This window comes from Penaeus monodon, chromosome 8, assembly GCF_015228065.2.
Source record: "Penaeus monodon isolate SGIC_2016 chromosome 8, NSTDA_Pmon_1, whole genome shotgun sequence".
In the NCBI taxonomy this organism is placed as follows: domain Eukaryota; kingdom Metazoa; phylum Arthropoda; class Malacostraca; order Decapoda; family Penaeidae; genus Penaeus; species Penaeus monodon.
Window position 1 is genome coordinate 405,798 of NC_051393.1, and position 20,069 is coordinate 425,866.

The window sequence follows — 20,069 nt, forward strand, 5'->3', positions numbered from 1 at the left end:
TTGTCATTTCCAACATGTTGCTATTTTTTACTTACATTTCATTATATAGACTGGGCTACACATATACCTATGTTGTGTATGAAAATGTGTATATTGGTGAATATAGTTGTGTAAATGCGATAGTAATGAATAATTTTTACTTATTCATATTTAATTGTGGTGCCTTAGTGGTTCTGTAAACCGACTACCCTCTCTGATAAAGTTTTTTCCTCCGTAGTTGAAACTGAACATGCACCGTCTGTGAAGACTAGTGAATCCCCAGGTGAGACAGACACAAGTGTATATCAAGCCTTTCTATTTAGGCGTTTACGACCGTGGCAAAAGTAATTTTGATCATTGTCTTGGAATTTTGTTAAAGGAGTATATTAGATGTGAACATTTTTTGTATTTGTCATTTTGTAAATATTTAGAACAATGTGTTAAGATTAAATTTGATGCATTTCCCTCAGCTCCAATTGAGGTGCCACCGCTATGTGTTCCCTTCCGACACGGAGAAGAAATCGTGAGCGGATGCGTTGGCGAAGAAGGGGAGGAGCAGATAATCGAGATGGAGGGAGAAGGAGGAGTGATAAACAGGGGGACAGTGAGCGGCAGATGGTGCGCCTCCGAGGTAGACGAGAATCTGAATGTGCTGTCAATTATATCCTGCCCGACTATGCCCCGTAAGTGAAATTTTGTTTTCAATGTGTATATAAGTAGATAGATAAATTAATACTTACATATGTATCTATATGAAGAAAGTGAAGACCTTTATATCCGAAAATCATATTCTTGTTCTTATATACTGGCTGTTAAAGAGTCAGTCTCATAGATTTTTGTCATTTTTATGAAATCATATTTCCCCCTTCCAGATGTAACTGAACAGCAACCACCAGTGCCTCCCAGCGAATCACCAGGTAAGAATGTGAACTCCCATATGTGTAAATATATTCACATCGACAGCCACATGCACACTGAATAAGTATATTTATATATACTGGATTAGATATAATCATCTGTCTAGTGATACAGCATTAGTATAAATGTGTCTGTGTTATATTTTACTCAAATATAGTTATGAATTGATTGTTATTTCCAGCATCTTTTTTTGTTTTGTTTTTTGTTTACTTACATTTCATTTCAATATATTTCGTTAGACTGGGCTATACATATTCCTACATTGGAAGAAAAACCCACAATACAAAAACTTTATTTATTGAAAGTGAGACTACAGTTTCGAAATCCACCTGGATTCCATCTTCAGATGGAATCCAGCTGGATTTCGAAACTGTAGTCTCATTTTCAATAAATCTAGTTTTTGTATTGTGTGTTTTTCTTCCATTGTATCAGCACGGAAGAGTGTTTTGCTATTCATGCCTACATTGTATATAAGAATATGTATGTGCATGATCGTGAATATAGTGAATTCCGTTGTCGTTAGCTTAATGTTTTTGTTTGATGAAATGACCAGCATCAGAACTGTTTGTCCTTTCTGATGAAATGCATTTTTTTCCTTTCAGCCGTAAGAGAACAGCCACCATTAGTGAGTTCCAGTGAAGCCCTAGGTGAGAATGTGAACCTCTTTATATATAAACCTTTTTACATCGATGGTTTTGGACATATGGATATAAATACACATACCAGTGAACATTATATATGCACACATTGTTTATGTATGCTGAATTAAATATATACATGTTTCTATATATCAGTTTAGACTTTATCTAAATGTCTGTGTATGTGGGTAGGCATGCATGTATCGTTGTGAAGATTTTTATTATTATCTCATAATTACTATTATTTACTCCTATGTATTTTCCTTCATCAGATTTAACTGAAGAGAAAATGAATATTCATTTTCGGCGGCTCACATTGATATGCATGCGAGTTCATAATGTATTGTATATATTCTAGATTTGTCTATATATATACTGTTTATGTGTGTGTGTGTGTGTGTGTAGGAAATGCTTATGCGATCATGTATATGCACGTGGATATAGTTATGAATTCTTGTCACTTCTGGTTATTTTGATTTTTTTTTCAATTGTGTTTCACGAGAAAGACTTTCTGGAAAATATAATCAAGTACCAAAGGGGCTAATAATCGGTATGACATTTGCCCTTTGTAATAAAAAGGTGTTTCCTCCCCTTTGAAAATGAATGTCATGCTAATTGAATGTAATTTTGTCACGCTGGATAAGTATATTGTTGATATATGCAGGATTAGATATATTCATGGTGATACATGGTTCATATTAATGGGTTTGTACGTGTGTTATTCTTGTTTGTAAGTAAAATTATGAATGGAACTGAGAATATTCTTATTTTCAATATCTAGCTTTTTTCACTTACATTTGAAAACGTGGACTTAGGCTATACCTATACCTACATTGTATTTAAGAATGTTTATGTGTGTATGATCGCGAGCATATTTATGAAGGCTGTTGTCATCTCAGTTCATCTTAATGTTTTCATCTGATGTAATGACTAGCAAAAGTGCCAGCATCTGAGCTGTTTTTGAAGTGCATTTTTTCTTTCAGACATAACTGAAGAAGCAGCATCAGTGAGTTCCGGTGAAGCCCTAGGTGAGAATGTGAACCGTTTTATGTGTAATCATGTCCCCATCGATGGTATGGGATATGCGCTGTCACATGCCACATATCGAGACACGTCGACATGATTTTGAAGGCGACTCCCATTTGATGTTATGAAAAGTATTTTTTTTATTTTTTTATTATGAAACCACATTCTTCTATTTTTTTTCTTCGTAATGGCTGTGTTAGAAAATGAAATTCTTTTCCTCACCCACAGTTCAAACTGAACAGCCACCGTCACTGACCGCCAGTAAAGGCAACCACACGGAAACACCCATTGAAAGAACAGAGTCACGCTCAGGACTGCTTGAAAGTAAGGAAGCATTACATAAACGTGTGTATACATTAGTAATGACTAGAACTGAATGTGAAGAAAGCTATAAGCTGTCCGGAAATAACTTGTAAGTGTTAGACATATGAGTAATTGCATAGCTTAGTGTGTATCTGCCTCTGTAACTTAGGGTATAATTGTCAAAGTTGTTATTGTTTGTGTAATATCTTATATGTGTTATATATATATATATATATATATATATATATATATATATATATATATATATATATATATTTCTCCCCCTCTGTGTGTGTGTGTGTGTGTGTGTGTGTGTGTGTGTGTGTGTGTGTGTGTGTGTGTGTGTGTGTGTGTGTGTGTGTGTGTGTGTGTGTGTGTGTGCGCGTGCGTGCGTGCGTGCGTGTGCGTGTGTGCGCGTGCGTGCGCGCAGTTATGAAAGCCATAATCATTTCCGATAATTATTTTTTTTTTTTATCAAAGCGTATTATCCCCTTTCAGCTGTTAGTGAAGAACCGCCACAAGTGACCTACAGTGAAAGTCCAGGTGAGGATGTGTACCTATTAATGCGTAAACATGTAAACCTTCATAGTGTGGACCTTCACCTTTTCTGTCACACAATGGCACATGGACATAAATTTGCTAACCAGTGAATAAATCTATCCATTATTTATTTATGTTGAACTAAAGTAACGATACCATTTTCCATAAATAACAGCGAATATTATTGTTCCCCCATAAAAAAAGAGAAAATGATAATGTTCCTCATAGGTAAGAAGGAAAACATTGATATTTCCAATAAACACGCGAAAATTATATAAAAAATTCCCAGAAATATTTTAGAAAGCAATAATTCCTTTACAGTATATGCGGTGACAGTCGATGGCAAGATCTGCGTTTTCCCATTCACGTGGAAAGGAGTTTCCTACAGCAACTGCACAACCGTTGAGCGTCGCATTCCGTGGTGTGCAACGCAACTCAACGAGAGAAGGGAGCCTGTGTCGAGTGGATATTGCAAAGGTAAGTTTTGTGCAATGAGCGAGGGCGGAGGGGTTTGTGTGTTTGATTTGTTTTTCTTTTTTTTTTTCCTTGTTTCGATTTTTTCCTTTTTTAGATTTTTCTCTTTGTTGTATTGTTTTTTCTTTCTTTTTGCGATATTTTGCTTTCTTTTTTATTCTCTCTCTCTCTCTCTCTCTCTCTCTCTCTCTCTCTCTCTCTCTCTCTCTCTCTCTCTCTCTCTCTCTCTCTCTCTCTCTCTCTCTCTCCTCCCTCCCGCCCTCCCTACCTACCTCCCTCCCCCCCTCCCTCCCTCCCTCCCTCCCTCCCTCTTCCCTCCTCCTCCCTCTCCTCCCTCCCTCCCTCCCTCTTCCCTCCCTCCCCTCCCTCCCTCCCCTCCCCCCTCCCTCCCTCCCTCCCTCCCTCCCTCCCTCCCTCTCTCCCTCCTTCCTTTCCCTCATTTTTCTCTCACTTTTCTCTCATATACTCTCATTTTCTCTTGCTTCCTATCTCCCTCACACCAACTTTTTTTTTTCTCTCTCTCATAGATCGTATTCCAGACAGTTTACGTTTTTTTTTTTTTTTTTTTTTACCATTTCCTTTTTTTCCCATTTCCATTTTTTCCCCCATGTCCTCTCTTTCGTATAATTTACTCCTCTCTCTTTACTTACGTCTTTTGTAAACACGTTCCAGACACGCTGATGGGCCCCGTGCCGTCCGAGCCGCCGCCCTTTGAGCCGGACGGTCAGTCTCCTTTTCTCCTTTCTTATTTTTTTTTATAGTAACAGGAAAATTGTGAATGAAGATGATAATGTGATAAAGCAATTCTAAAGATTATGATTTTAACGGTGTGGTAATAACGATGGTTATCCCTATACTATAATAACCAGGTAAACGAGATATAGCGAAATGATAATATGTGAGTAATAATTCCGTCGCGACATAATACTCCACATCATAACGTAATGAAATTGACAAAGATCATTCGCATTTTAACGAAATCACTCGTAATTCAACGAAACGTAATTCCATCTGCTTTCAAAACAGAGAGAGTGACCAACACAAGCAAGTGCAAGTTCCCGTTCGTGTACAAGGGTATGACGTACTTCACATGCACGAGAGAGGACTGGCTGATCCCTTGGTGCGCCCTGGATGTGGACCGCAACAGACGGCCGACGCGCGTGGGATGTTGCCATGGTAACGGGGGTGGCAGAGGAGGAGGAGGAGGAGGAGGAAGGGGAAGAGGAAGGGGAAGGGGAAGAGGAAGGGGAAGAGGAGGGGGAGGAGGAGGAGGAGAAAGAGGAGGAGGAAGAGTAATAGTAGTAGTAGTAGCAGTAGTAGTAGTAGTAGTAAGAGGAGACAGTGGAGGAGGAGTAAGAGGAAGAGGAGGAGCAGGAAGGGAAGGAGGAGGAACCTTATGCATTGTTGATGCCAAAATACTTAGATGTTCTTATATATGTTTGGGGGGTAGGGAACAAGACCCTATAGTAATTAAACTATGCCGATTAAAGGTGCATTAGACGTATTAATGACTCGGCTCGTGATCATTACTCACTATTCTGTAATTCATATCAGTATTAAGAACCCGTTTTTTTATGAAGGGAGTGCACTTTTAGCAACAGCAACATTCATGCAACGAAGAAGCAACCGGCTTAAGCGTGAAATATCTCCCACAGGTCAAGATGGCGTTCCTTTCCACTCCTTGCAGACGGAAGGACCAGGAGGTGAAGTTGGGGCTAATTTTTGCCGTTTTCATTTAGACTAATTTTGCTTTTTTCTCGTGGATATGATTTTAATATTCTTATGCCTGTGATATTTTTTTTTCTAGCGAAGTCAAGTATTTTTTTGTGAGCTGTTTTTCATTGCGACAAAATGGAGAAAATATAGGATTGAGAGTGAATATCTTCATGGTACAATACGATTGGCGGGTTTCGATTTTATCTTTGTCGGAAATACATGGCGAAGATGTAATGGAAGCCAGTCCAATGCATTTTTTGTGACATTATCATAGTTTGGCAGATTTAATATTTACTTTTTTTCTCCATATATTCTACCCGTTCTTCGTGCTCTTCCTCGCCGTCCTCATCCTCTTCTTCCTCGTCTTCCTCCTCTTACTCTTCCTCCTCTTTCTCTTCCTCCTCTTCCTCTTCCTCCTTTACTTCCTCTTCCTCTTCGTCCACTTCTTCCTCCTCTTCTTCCTGTCTTCTTCCTTCTCTCTTTCCTCCCTCTTCCTGTTTTCTCCCATCTCTTCCTTTTCCCACTTCTTCCTATCTTTCTTCCCCCACCCCATATCCCCCCCAACAGGAATCTCCCCAACGCAGCTAACGGTGGGGGGCGAGCAGTGCATCTTCCCCTTCCAACACGACGGGGAGTGGCACTATTCCTGCGTGCCTTCGGAGGAGCAGGGCCGCGAACAGGGTCAAGGCAAAGGGCGTTCTTGGTGTGTGACCCGCGTCGACGCCTTCGCCCAGCCTATCGCCGCGGACTACTGCGTCGGTGAGTAGGGGAGGGAAGTTGGGGCAGGAGTAGGGTAGGGTAGGGTAGGAGGGTAGGGAGGGAGGGATGGTCGGGGGAGGAAAGCATTGGGTGGGGTGGAGGGAAGGAGGGAGGGAGAGAGGGAGGGAGGGAGAGAGGGAGTGACGGAGAAAGGGATATGGGAGGGGGGGTACTTCCCATCTGCAACTGCACATCGCTTCATTCACCGTTTTCACTGGGCAGTCTCCTGGGATCAGCTCTGTTGTTTCCTTCTCAAAAGATCCTTTAGGGAAAAAAAGGCGCTATGGTGTCAAATCAGGGGAACGTAAAGGATAGTATTGCAGTGCGTTTAGTGATTAGGATTATTTCAATAAGATCACTGGGTATATGCGAGCATTGTCCTGATGGACCCATGTTCAGATATTTATGCAAATTGTTCCTGATAGTCACATTACTCATTAATATCGTCAGTACATCTGTTGTTTTTTTTCCGACGACTATTTCAGACAATTTCTTCAACTTTCTTAACATTCCCTCGTATTTTCAACGTGCATGGGCGTCTTAAACATTGACAGCCTCGGGACCATCAAGATATACGTAAAGAGACGTTTGTGTGTGAGATGCAGTCCTCCCCAAACCCTCAGTTAGCATGCGTTTAGATACTTTTGTTAAATTTCACCAAAAGAGTGTGGATTGAGGCGCAGATCGATCTAAGAACAGGCCTATTTTCGAAGAGGTATTGCAACAGTAACCAAAAGGACGAGAAGATTCAGACGTGATTCGGATTCGTTCACACTTCTTGTATAGTCACTGGTTACTGTATATCCCTTGTTTCTAGCAAACAGGCTGTAATTTGACTTCCAGATGTGTTATCCCGGTATATAATGGCCACTCTTCGGATTTAATTAACGTTTTTGGATGGGGCTTACTTTGGATTTAGTTAACACAGCTACATTAGATGTTATATGCCTTAGATATTATGAATATTCGAAAATGTATCGATTATTCCTATCCACAGAGTCATCTACGCAAGCTTCGGTTTCTCTGGCTGATGGTAAGGGTTCAAAAAATACTGTTTACTTTTTTATATATTAGAGTTCTGTCGTTTATGAATCATCATTCTTGGCTCATATATATATATTGGAATATTCTATGCCAATGGTAGAGTAAGGATAATTACCACAAGAACAGTACGAGAAATACCGGTGGTAATGATGATATCAGTAAGAACTCTATTATAACGAAGAAGTCTTTGTATAATTATTTGTTAGTTGGTTTCACTTTCCATCTTGTCAACACGATATTATAGCTTTACCCGCCGTAGTAATATTACTAGTAGCAGTAGTGATAATATCGGTAATAATTTTTCTTTTAATTAACAGTAGTAATAATAGTAACAGAAACTAACAAAAATAATGAAACAGTTGTGACACTGGACAGTAACAGCAACAAATATTTTTTGGCATTTGTTTTAAAAAATATATATGAATTCTAAATACACTTTGCATTCTTAATGATTATAACCATTTTACATTTGTTAACATAACTTCCATCCCTCACTTCTAACCAACTCCGCAGTCCTGCCTTTTATATCTACGTAACATACCCTCCCATCAGAGCGCCGAACAACGGACGGGCTTGTGTGCGTCTTCCCCTTCTGGCACCAAGGGCGTTGGTTCAAGGACTGCACGAGGACTGACGCCGAGGAGGACCCCTGGTGCGCTACGGAGATCGATGCGCATGGCGCTGTCTTGAAGGCTGGGAAATGCCGTCAGGGTAAGAGAGGGAGAAGGAGAGAGAGGGAAGGGAGGGAAAGGGGATAGAGGGAGAAGGAGAGAGAGGGAAGGGAGGGAAAGGGGATAGAGGGAGAAGGAGAGAGAGGGAAGGGAGGGAGGGAAAGGGGATAGAGGGAGAAGGAGAGGGAGGGATGGAAGGAGAGAGAGGGGCAGGTGTAAGCGAAAAGGCCACCGCTGTCGCCAGATGTAAGCGACACGTGAGTTGGGAGCACCACTTCGCCAGATGTAAGCGAGTGGCCACCGCAAGCCACCAGAATATGAGTGACACGAGAGATTAGAAGCACCGCGTCACCAGGTGTGAGCGAGACGAGAGATGGACTTGGGTGGGTCAGTGAAAAGGGGCTTAGCTTGCTGGTTTATTCTTGAAGACAGATATGAGACCCCCAAGAGACCCCCGTGTCCCCGGGTGGAGGACGAGGTGGTGGAGCTGGACCCTGTGTGGCTTGGGCCGTCTGCTGTGTCTCTCTTGTGTGTGTCTCTGCCTTACGGACGTGTCCTTTTATGCGGCGGTTCCCTTCGAGGACGGATGTTTGTTCCTGTGCGAAAAGAGAAAGCCGGGCTGCATCTGCGTCCTGCCCAAGGAGAAGGGCTGCGTGCTTGGACGGAGGTGTGAAGTGTACATCCGGCCTTGCTACGTATTGTTGACATCGCTCGGCCACGCGCAAGGCTCGTCCTCGAGCCGACTGTAACGCTTGAAACGATGCAGTAGAGGGTCTGTTTGGTATCTACAGATGGTTCCTGGTGATCCGAGAGTCGCTAGGCCGTCGCGTGCCAGGTAGCGGGTGTGGCAGAGGTTTCGCACTGAGGTGCAACATTCAGTAGCGAGGATGGTCATCGTCTTCAGAAGCTGAAATATAAGTGTACCAGGCCAGTAAAGGGGCTAAGGAGGAGGATGATAATGTGTTTGTCAATCACCTTACTAAATTGCGAGAAAATGAGAGCATAATAAGGAAAGTTTGTCACAAGAAGGGCGTGTCAAGTAGCGAGTTCAATAAGGTACCATCATATTGAAGAGAGAAAAGTTAATTGAATAAGAATTCCATATCTTTGGGGTAAACAAGCAAGTATATATGCTTCGAACACATAGGCAGCTGGGCCTGAACTTAATTCTAACAGTGCGCGTCTCGGCGCTTCAGTCGTATGAGCGTAAGTGTGCGGCGGGCGCAGGATTCCTTCGTTTACGGCCATGAGCCGGGCTTAAAATTAATGTGGTGATTGTAACCGAGTAAGCCTATATAAAGCATGGTGTCTCCAATGTGTTGCCATTATTTGCAACTGGAGATACTACCATCAGTACATATTCACCAAACCTTAAACTAAAGAAGCATAAACTCCAGCATTACTGAGGACAAGATATCAAACTTCGAGAGGACGTCGTAAAAGAGATTTGGGTTCAGTTATTAGTCATAGGGATGGCACATAGTAAAATACGCAATCTTAGAGTGAATTCCGAGTAGAGTGGGCAGGTAGGTAAATAAGAGGATAGTCAGGTGATCGAAATCTACGTGTGAACGAGCGACAGATTAGCACGGCAAGTATGAAGAAACAGTGATATAAAGAACGATATAGTGTATACACAGAATATGACAATACGCAAGAAGTAATGACGTGATTACTAATAGGAATAACATATAAGAGAAAAAAAAGATGATTTCATTAATTCGACACAAATAAACATGAATAATATGATGAGAGCAGCCAAACATAACAATAATTAATTCAACTCGAAGGTACTCATTTGTTCTGAGAGAAATGATATATGCTAAATTGTGCGATCTGAGGATAAAAATGATAATAGACAGAACAATACTAACACAATACATCAATTACGGGATGGTTAAAGCTGGGGAATGAGGTGTGAAGTGAGGGTGCGTGTCACTTAGGTTTGATCTCAGTGTGTGTTGAAAAAAAACAATGGTTGACAGGGAGGAGTTATGTAGTATAGAGTTAGTAGTGTGCGTTCGTAGAGTGGCGTGTACTTGAATTTGAAAGAAGGCAACTTGTATGCAAGGTGTGGGTGGGTATAGGGAGGGCAATAGTTACTCTGGCATTAAAAGGTACACTTACTTTTGATAGTAACGAGGAAGATTGTTGGTGCTGGATGGAACTGCGACATCCTGGCTGTGTTGACGAGGGTTCGCGAAGAATTAGCGAGGCAGGTGAGCTGGATTGGCGAGTGTGGCGGCATAGAGTGCGAAGATACATCTTCAGCGACTTCGTCAGGAGGGTAGCACAGGCGTGAGTGGTCAGCACGAAGTAGAAGGACAGACATGGTGCGGTAGGCGTGATCGAAGAGGACTTGGTAGCGATGGCTGGGCGTTAAAAGAGGTGGGGAGGCACTTCGCGTGGATCGGCAACAGGCGTCGGCGAGGAGCGAGCTGGTAGGCGAATATGCGTTGGCGTTGTGAGGTTCTTGAACACCGCTGCCATCAGATGTAAGCGAAAAAGGCCACCGCTGTCGCCAGATGTAAGCGACACGTGAGTTGGGAGCACCACTTCGCCAGATGTAAGCGAGTGGCCACCGCAAGCCACCAGAATATGAGTGACACGAGAGATTAGAAGCACCGCGTCACCAGGTGTGAGCGAGACGAGAGATGGACTTGGGTGGGTCAGTGAAAAGGGGCTTAGCTTGCTGGTTTATTCTTGAAGACAGATATGAGACCCCCCAAGAGACCCCCGTGTCCCCGGGTGGAGGACGAGGTGGTGGAGCTGGACCCTGTGTGGCTTGGGCCGTCTGCTGTGTCTCTCTCTGTGTGTCTCTGCCTTACGGACGTGTCCTTTTATGCGGCGGTTCCCTTCGAGGACGGATGTTTGTTCCTGTGCGAAAAGAGAAAGCCGGGCTGCATCTGCGTCCTGCCCAAGGAGAAGGGCTGCGTGCTTGGACGGAGGTGTGAAGTGTACATCCGGCCTTGCTACGTATTGTTGACAGCAGGGAGGGAAGGGCAGAGAGAGAGATGGGAGGGGGAGGAAGGGAAAGAGAATAGGAGAGAGAGGGTTTCGTCCATGTATATTGAACAATGTTATTGCAAGAAGATCAAGAGGAGGACTTGAGAAAAAAGTTCAGGGTACAAGAGAAAAATATTGGGTAACATATTAAATGCTCATAGATACAGAGAAAAAATAATAAATCCAATTCTACTTCAGACAGCTTTATCATATAATATCATTATTGTCTAATATTAGATATCATTACGTGCCTTAAATTTTAAATCCGACTCATTCATAACTTGAATCAATTTATCCAATCGGCTTAGTTTTCATTTTAAACCAATTTCACTTCTCTCTTACCTTGCAGATACCGCAGTCGCCGGGCAGACATGTAAGGCACGAGTTGGAATGGAAAACGATGCTGATGTGTGATTCGTTGTGTTCCTGGAAGGATATTGTTCTCTAATTGTCATCCGTGCTCTCTTTCTCCACCCCCTTCCCCCTCCCTCCCTCTCTTCTCCCCCCCCCCCTCTCTCTCTCTCCTCTCTCTCATCTCTCTCTCTCTCTCTCCCCTCTCTCTCTCTCTCTCTCTCTCTCTCTCCTCTCCCTCCCTCCCTCCCTCCCTCCCTCCCTCCCTCTCTTCTTCCCTCTCTTTCTCTCCTCCCTGTATCTCTCTTCCTGTCTCCTCTCTCTCTCCTCTCTCTCCTCTCTCCTCTTCTCTTCTCTTCTCTTCTCTTCTCTTCTCTTCTCTTCTCTTCTCTCTCTCTCTCTTTTCTCTCTCTCTCCTCTCCCCCCTTCCTCTCTCTCTCCCCCTTCCTCCCTCTCTCTCTCCTCTCCCTCCCTCCCTCCCCCTCCCTCCCTCCCTCCCTTCCTTCCTCCCTCTGTCCCTCTCCCTCTCCCCTTTTCCCTTTCCCTCCTCTTCTTCCCCCTCTTCTCATCTCTTCTCCTCCCTTCTCCCTCCCCAATCCCTCCCCCCCTTCCTCCCTCTCTCTCCCCTCCCCCCTCCTCCCTTCTCCTCCCCCCCCCCCCACCCCAACCCCCCCCTCCTCTCTCCCCCCTTTCCCCCCCCCCCACCCCCCCCCCCTCCCCCCCCCCCCCCCTCCTCCCCTCCCCTCCCTCCAGCGGGGCGACGACGTGGCGACGGAGACGGCCTCCGGCGTGCCGTGCGTGTTCCCGTTCGTGCACCGCGGCCGCAGGTACTGCCAGTGCACCTCCGTCGACGAGAGGGCCCCCTGGTGCGCCACCCGCGTCGACGGCGCCCGTCGCGTCATCGCCGGGGCCTACTGCACCGGTGGGTGGGGGTTGTTGTTGTTGTTGTGGGTTTTTGCTGTTGTTTTGCTGCTGCTGTTGTTGTTGTTGTTGTTGTGTTGTTGTTGTTTTCTTCTTCCTTCTTCTTCTTCTTCTTCTTCTTCTTCTTCTTCTTCTTCTTCTTCTTCTTCTTCTTCTTCTTCTTCTTCTTCTTCTTCTTCTTCATCTTCATCTTCATCATCTCCTTCTTCTTCTTCTTCTTCTACTTCTACTTCTACGTTTTTTTTTCTTTATTTATTTTTTTGTGTTTCATTTTTCCTCTTCTTCGTCCTTTTTTTTGTTTTCTGTAATTTTTTGTAGTTTTGTTTTCTATACGTTTTCTATCTCTTCAGCAGCCATTTGTTTTTGCTTCTTTACTGCAGTTTTTATTTTATTTCGGTTAATATGTCCCGGCTTATATATATTTTTCTTTATTGTTTGTTTGTTTTCTGTTTGTTTGTTTTGTTTTTTTGTTGTTGCCTTCTTGTTCGTTTGTTTTTTTTCTTGTTATGATTTTTGTTGTTTGGTGCCTTTTTTGTGTCTTTTTTTTATATTTCTTTTCTTCGTCTACCTGTTTATTATTATTATTATTATTTTTTTATGATTGATGTATATTTTACAACTTTTTTTTAACTTGTATGGACCAATTAAGTAATGAATATTTATCGAAGGCAATTAGATTATAATTACAATTAGGGTGTGAAAAAAAACATTCATAAAAATGCATGGTTATAGAATGAAATATGAACTGCAGTTTTATGTAGATTTTGTTATTGTGGTTAATAATTTCGCTCATTTTTCTTCGCAGAGAACAGAACGCACGAAGACGTTGACATGGCCGGGGGTGAGCTGCTGTTGTTATTGTTGTTATTGTTATAAATAAATTAGGTGTCGTTATCACCTTCGCTGTCATTATCATTACTGTCATTGTTAGCATTACTGTCATCGTCATCGTCTTCATCTTCATCATATTCATCTTTGTCTTCGTCTTCATCTTCATCTTCATCATCATCATCATCTTCATCTTCATCATCGTCTTCATCATGCTCATCTTCATCTTCATCTTCATCTTCATCATCATCATCATCATCATCATCATCCTTCTTCATTTTTATTTGTGTGATGATCATCAACACAGTTTGTTAAAAAAAAATTAAAATATGATTTTTTGTATAAGATAATGCAGCATTTTTTTTGTAATTATAGATAATTTTTGTCTACTGTACATAACATGACTGATTTTTTTTTATGTTGACAAGAATAGTAGCACAAATAACAAAGGAGACAGTGAAGACAACATTGCATTGCCCCGACATTACTGCAAGAAAAATACGGTTCCATCTTTCAATCTCTTTTTTTCCAACCAAAGTCAGTGCGAACGGTAGACGACAATAATCTATTCAGTTTAATAAGATCAATATTGGGCCACGTTTGACACTGGCGTAAGCATGGAATTTATCAAAATTATCCGAATGTTATTGAAAAAAAAATCGACCAAAGCCAAACGGAATGGTAGACGGTAATCGTCTTCTTTTCAAACGTTAGACATTGCGCCAATTTGCACTCCTCGTCCCAACTAGACGACTTGGAATATATCAAAATTATCCAAACATTATTGCCAAGAAAAATAGTACAGTCCTGTCTCTCAGTGTATTTTCCCCACCACACTAATGCCAACGATAAACGGCAACCACCTTTTCCAAAATCATCGCACCAACTTTAACACCTCCCTAGCTCGAATGACTCGGACTATCTCAAAATTACCCTATCCCTGTTGCTAAAGCTGTACCATCTCTTCCCTCCGTTGTCTCCCCCACCCCAGAGCCAAAGCAAACGGCAGATGGGTCGAGGTGCGTGTTCCCTTTCTATTACAAGGGCAACAGGTACAGCAAGTGTCACCCCATCGAGCGAGCCAAGTCGTGGTGCCCCGTTATGGTGAATGCGAGGCTGGAGCCACTGCAGAGCGGTTATTGTGATGGTGAGTTTGACGTTCCTGTGCTGTGTGTTCTTGTTGTGAAGTGAATTTTCTTTGTTCTTGTATTGTGGTGGTTAGATGTGCCTTTTTTTGTACTGGGAGTGGTATTTTTTGTTTTTGGTTCTGGTGAGATCTGCGTTAGTATCGTGTGTTTTTGCTGTACCGTGAATTTTCTTTGTCGAAAGTACTTTTTGGGGAGTACCTGTTGGCCGTGTCATGTAGAGCAATTATTCTTGATAATGTTAACGTTTAAATGTGAACATTGTTCCTTATGAGTATATGAGTGCATTGTATTGCAGTTTCTTTTCCTGTTCTTGTATTCATGGTTAATTATCAACCACTTTTTGTTACATTGCATTGTTAGTGATAATATTTTTCTTCATTTGGTTTTCGTAAATGAGATTAATCAGTGGATATTGTCACTGGCATTTTTACCTGGAATCATAACATACCTTCTTAATGGAATTCAGTATTTTGTCTTACTTTATCCAACCTTTTTACATTTCTTTTATAATCGTGTTCTCTTAAGATGGCACGAGCGAATTCCCCTGGAGACCGCCGCCAGTTGTCTTGGGTAAGATTCGCGCTTCTCCGTCTTGCATTAAAAGTTTTTGTTTTGCTTTCTGTGTCTCTCTGTTTTTTGTTGTTGTTTTTCTCTTCGATGACTTTCTCGTTCTTTCATTATGATCCTCTCTCCCTCCTCATGTTCCTACTTCTCTTCCACTTCCTCCTCCTCCTCCTCCTCCTCCTCCTCCTCCTCCTCCTTTTCCTCCTCCTCTTCCTCCTCCTCCTCCTCCCCCTCCCCCTCCCCCTCCCCCTCCCCTCCCCCTTTTTCTCCTCTTCCTCCTTTTCTTCCTCCTCCTCCTCCCCTTACTCTTCCTTCTCCTCCTCCCTATTTTTCCCTCCTCCTCTCCTTCCTCCTCCTATTACTCTTCCTCTTCTTCCTCCTGCTCCTCCCGCTCCCCTCCCCCATCCTTCACATCCTACCCCTTCCCCCCCACCACAAAACAATAAAGAATTAATTAAATTACAAATGAACTAACACTGACAAACAAATAGCGGTAAAAAAAAATAATAATAAATAGATAAAATAAAAATACCTTCGCATAACCGATAACGACGGAGGAGGCATCGATGAGTTCCTCACAACTCTCTACTACCCTCATCTATAGAAATTATGCCGCAGTAATGCCCCTAATGACCAGAATCTTGGCCCTAATAGCAGGGGAGGGTATGAAAGGGTATCAGGGAAATTGCAGATTATCGCAGGGCGCAGGGAGCACCGTCCCCTGCATTAGACAATATAGTGACTTATTCTGTGTATATTATTATTATTATAGGTGACGTATATCGTGTATATCATTCATATTTTACCCCGGAATTCCCCTGGTACCTTTCATGTCCTTCCCTGCTCTCTGGGGCAAAGAATGTGGGCGTTTTGGGTTTTAGCGGCAAATGCCCTAACACACACGGGTAGTAAAAGAGTGAAGGGAATCCCTGGACACCACTACCTTCGTGCCCGGTCATGCGTGAACAATTCCCTCAAATAACATCAAATCGATATACGCAGGCTTGACCATGACCGTGAATCTGGGGCCCTGCGTGTTCCCGTTCTGGTACAAGGGTGAGGTACACGAACGGTGCACGTGCAAGGATGCCCCCGCGTGCTGGTGCCCGACCTCGCTCAACGACAACCGCGAGCCAGCTGTTACCGACTACTGCAAGGGTGAGTGTGGCTGCTCGCTCCTGGCGGGGAGGGAGGGCTGCCCGGTGCCGCTGGCGGCTCTGGGGCTCTTGTCGCTGTTGTTGTTAGTGATATTGTTATTATTATGATTTCTGTTGTTGTTATTATTATCATTATTATTATTATTATTATTATTATTATTATTATTATTATTATTATTATTATCATTATCATTATCATTATCATTATCATTATCATTATCATTATCATTATCATTATCATTATCATTATCATTATCATTATTATTATTATTATTATTATTATTATTGTTATTGTTTTATTGTTGTTGTTATTGTTATTGTTATTATTATCATTATTATTAGTACTAGTATTAGTAATAGTAGTAGTAGTAGATGTACATATTATTGTTATCATTATTATTAGTAGTAGTAGTACTAGTAGTAATGGTAGTAGATGTATATGATATTGCTATTATTATTATCATTAATATTATTATTAGTAGTAGTAGTAATAGTTATAATTATTACTATTATTATTATTATTATTATCATTATTATTATTGTTGTTGTTGCTATTGTTCTTGTTATTATTATTGCTTATTGTTTGTAACTGACAGTTATAACCTGTCATTCGTTTTTTAAATCAATTATGTCATTGTTATCTTATTATTAGTCCCACAGTAATCATTGTTGCCATTAGATTAGCATGGTCGAGCTCTCTCTCATTACCTGCTCTGTATTACTGTATTTTTGTCTCACTTCGTAGGGCTGTTGGAGGGCCCCGTGCCTGAGGTTTCGCCGCCAGCCCTCGGTAAGCCCTTTGGCGCTGTGTGTGTGTGTGTGTGTGTGTGTGTGTGTGTGTGTGTGTGTGTGTGTGTGTGTGTGTGTGTGTGTGTGTGTGTGTGTGTGTGTGTGTGTGTGTGTGTGTGTGTGTGCGCGCGCGCGCGCACTCCCTTTCCTTTCTCCCTCCTCTCCGTGCCTCCCTCCCTCTGTCGTTCCCCCTCTTCGAATTTCTTACTCACTCTTCCTTTCGTCCTTCATTATCCTTCTTCCCTCTCTCCCTTCCCCCTCCCTCCTCCCTCCCTCCCTCCCTCCCACTCACCCTTCTCCCTCCCTCCCTCCCTCCCTCCCTCCCTCCCTCCCTCCCCCCTCCCTCCCTCCCCCCTCCCTCCCTCCCCCCCCCTCCCCCCACCCTCCCTCCCTCCCTCCCTCCCACTCACCCTTCTCCTTCCCTCCCCCGTCAGGCGCGGACGCCGCCACGACCGTGGAGGGGCGCCCGTGCGTGTTCCCTTTCCGCTTCGGCGACGTGATCTACACGCGGTGCGCCGAGGCGTCGCGCGGGGCCCCCTGGTGCGCCACGCAGGTCGACGCGGCGCTGCGCCCCGTCAGGAGCGGCTTCTGCAAGGGTGAGGAGGCGGGGCGTCGGCTCGGGGGTTCTCGGGGGTTCTTGTAGGTTTCTTGTGGGTTCTCGGGGATTCTTGTAGGTTTCTTGTGGGTTCTCGGGGGGTTCTCGGGGTTTCTCGCTTGGTTTCGCTTGTTCTCATTTGTTTTTGTCACACTTTTTTGTTCTTATTCTTTTTTTTTTTTTTCCTTTGTTCTTGCTGTTTCTGTTTTCTTGTTCGTGATTTGGTTTGTTTTCATTGTGTGTTTGTGTCGTGTTTCTAGTGTCATTATTCACATTCATTATCGTGGTTTTTGTTTGTTTCTTTCTTTTCCTGTTTTTGTTGATTATTGTGATGTTTGTATTTTTTTTTTTTTTGTCATTTTTTCGTTTTTACTATTCATCGTCTACTGCTTCTTTTCCTCTTCCTCTTCGTTATCTTTTCGTTTTTTATTATTTATCGTCTTCTGCTTCTTTTCCTCTTCGTTATCTTTAGAAAAGGAATTTTCTTGATTTTTAAATGCAAATTACGCATATCTCTTTTTCTCTAGATTATTATTCAAATTTCTTGATAATTTGGTCTTTTATTTAATAATAAAAAAAGATTAATACGCCTTTTTTTCTACTTATCAATTTTTTTAAATTAAAGATAGAAATATATATGAAAGCTAGAGAGGAAGAAGGTAAACAGATCTAAAAAAAATCAAGGTTTCTAATATTTTATTTTGTATTTACTTAAAACTGTAAATAATCCCATTTGTTTTGCATGTTTATAATATTATTCACACATTTATAGTTCATATTATATTGAATGTATATTATGATTAGATTAAAATGAATTGAATAACGTAATATGTCACCGATTATATTTACATATTTGTCTAATTAGTCTAACTGACCAATTACTTTACATTATCTTACTGATTACAGGTATCGGCGATGCAAGCGATGAGTCTCCGGAAGTCTTATCAGAGGGAAATTAACAGGTGAGCAGAGGTCACGAGTCAGGTGTGTGTTAAGGTCACAGGATGTTGTGTGGGTGTAATTTTTTTTCTTTCTTTCTTTTTTTTGTGGTGGGGAGGGAGGGGAAGGTAGGGACAGACTGAATGGAGGAGGAGAGAAAAGGGGGAGGGAGGGAGAAGGAGATGGTAGGAGGTAGGGAGGGTTGTGAGGGAGAGGTGGAGGGAAAGAGGAGAAGGTAGGAGACAGCGAGAGAGAGAGGGAGAGGTGGAGGACGAGAAGCTAGGAGACAGGAAGGGAGAGAGGGAGGGGAGGAGATGGCAGGAGACAGGGAGGGAGAGACGGAGGGAAAGAGAACGGTTAATGGTTAAAACAAATGAATGTGCTAGGCATCAAAGATCACATAGCACTGTCGTAAAGTATTGTGGCAAAAAGTGGAAAAATGAGTCACTGATTAGAAAGTTGAGTAAGTGTTGGAAATGTGGAAAAGGAGAGAGGGAAAGTGTGATAGGAATATTTGCCATTTCTTTTCTAGTTCTTTGTCTAATAATTATTTGTGACGAAGTAGTTTTTGCAGTTAGCTACAAAACTGTAAAATAATTACTATGTATTTACTCATTTAGTAAATTGCAGGCTCACAGTGAACAGATACACACTTGTTTTTTTCACGTGTCTAATTATTGTTCTTTATCATTTATTAGCAGTAGTAGTAATAGTAATGATAATCATGATCGCCATCAATATCAACAGGGTGCAAGTACAAGGATGAACTAACTCTTGCCGTTCCTCTGTAACAGTGGCTCTTAACCTAGTCAGTAATTTCCAAGGGAGAGGAGGGGCGTGAACCCTTAGGGAAAAAGCAAGAATTTCTCAAATATTGTTCGTTATTCTCTTGGGGAGAGGATGATCAAATAACGAGGAGGGTGATACTGCCGTGACTAATCCATTCTCAGTAGAAAAAGACTAAGAACGTATTTATAATTTTCTTTCATATCTGGGAGGGAATTTTATTCGTAGATGCAAGGGAGGAGCGTGGTAGTGAAGGACAAATTGCTAGAGGAGGCGTGGTAGTGAAGAGGATAAGCACCAACTGCTTAATAAACTACAGGCATCACCAACAGGTCGCTCGTGACGCGGAAAGCAGACCGCAGACCTCTCGGAATCCGCCACAAGCTCTTCATTTCTTCGGCCGACCTGCAGGATGCTTGGGTAGTATAGAGAGATATTTATATTCATGTGTCATGATTTGTTCATTCTGATTCTTAAATTCTGTGTTAAATGAGTGGAGAAAATTGTGGTAATTATGTACAAGTGTACGAACAGGGTTGTGATTTATTTGATGTGATGAGAGAAGCAAAAGTTATAACGTGAATTGTAATATTGAGAATGAAGCTAATGTGACTTGCTGTGTCTCTCTCTGGCTTTGTTTCTCTCTCTTTCTATTTTCCCCTTTCCCCTCTCTCTCTCTTTCTATCTCACCCCTCCCCTCTCTCTCTCTTTCTATCTCACCCCTCCCCTCTCTCTCTCTCACCCCCCCTCTCTCTCTCTCACCCCCCCTCTCTCTCTCTCACCCCCCCCTCTCTCTCTCTCACCCCCCCTCTCTCCCTCTTCCCCCCCCTCTCTCTCTCTCACCCCCCCTCTCTCTCTCTCACCCCCCCCTCTCTCTCTCTCCACCCCCCTCTCCCCTCTCTCTCTCTCTCTCTCTC

General features: G+C 42.6%; 1 protein-coding gene and 1 pseudogene across 1 annotated transcript in view; one reads left to right on the top strand and one right to left on the bottom strand.

The window, feature by feature from the left end:
* Window positions 1–19,864, top strand: part of LOC119576459 — a 38,109-nt gene extending 18,245 nt beyond the window's left edge. Inside the window, exons 35-54 of the mRNA XM_037924170.1 lie at window positions 2,519–2,563; window positions 2,790–2,885; window positions 3,363–3,407; window positions 3,726–3,881; window positions 4,551–4,601; window positions 4,905–5,054; window positions 5,534–5,581; window positions 6,162–6,353; window positions 7,351–7,386; window positions 7,950–8,108; window positions 11,424–11,482; window positions 12,179–12,347; window positions 13,152–13,187; window positions 14,166–14,321; window positions 14,848–14,892; window positions 15,889–16,044; window positions 16,789–16,833; window positions 17,267–17,428; window positions 18,334–18,389; window positions 19,485–19,864. Coding sequence (XP_037780098.1) covers window positions 2,519–2,563; window positions 2,790–2,885; window positions 3,363–3,407; window positions 3,726–3,881; window positions 4,551–4,601; window positions 4,905–5,054; window positions 5,534–5,581; window positions 6,162–6,353; window positions 7,351–7,386; window positions 7,950–8,108; window positions 11,424–11,482; window positions 12,179–12,347; window positions 13,152–13,187; window positions 14,166–14,321; window positions 14,848–14,892; window positions 15,889–16,044; window positions 16,789–16,833; window positions 17,267–17,428; window positions 18,334–18,386 — 1,859 coding nt within the window. The 3' untranslated portion in view covers window positions 18,387–18,389; window positions 19,485–19,864. The remainder of the gene's footprint in view (window positions 1–2,518; window positions 2,564–2,789; window positions 2,886–3,362; window positions 3,408–3,725; window positions 3,882–4,550; window positions 4,602–4,904; window positions 5,055–5,533; window positions 5,582–6,161; window positions 6,354–7,350; window positions 7,387–7,949; window positions 8,109–11,423; window positions 11,483–12,178; window positions 12,348–13,151; window positions 13,188–14,165; window positions 14,322–14,847; window positions 14,893–15,888; window positions 16,045–16,788; window positions 16,834–17,266; window positions 17,429–18,333; window positions 18,390–19,484) is intronic.
* The window catches only part of LOC119576460, a 20,322-nt pseudogene continuing 19,855 nt past the window's right edge, over window positions 19,603–20,069 (bottom strand).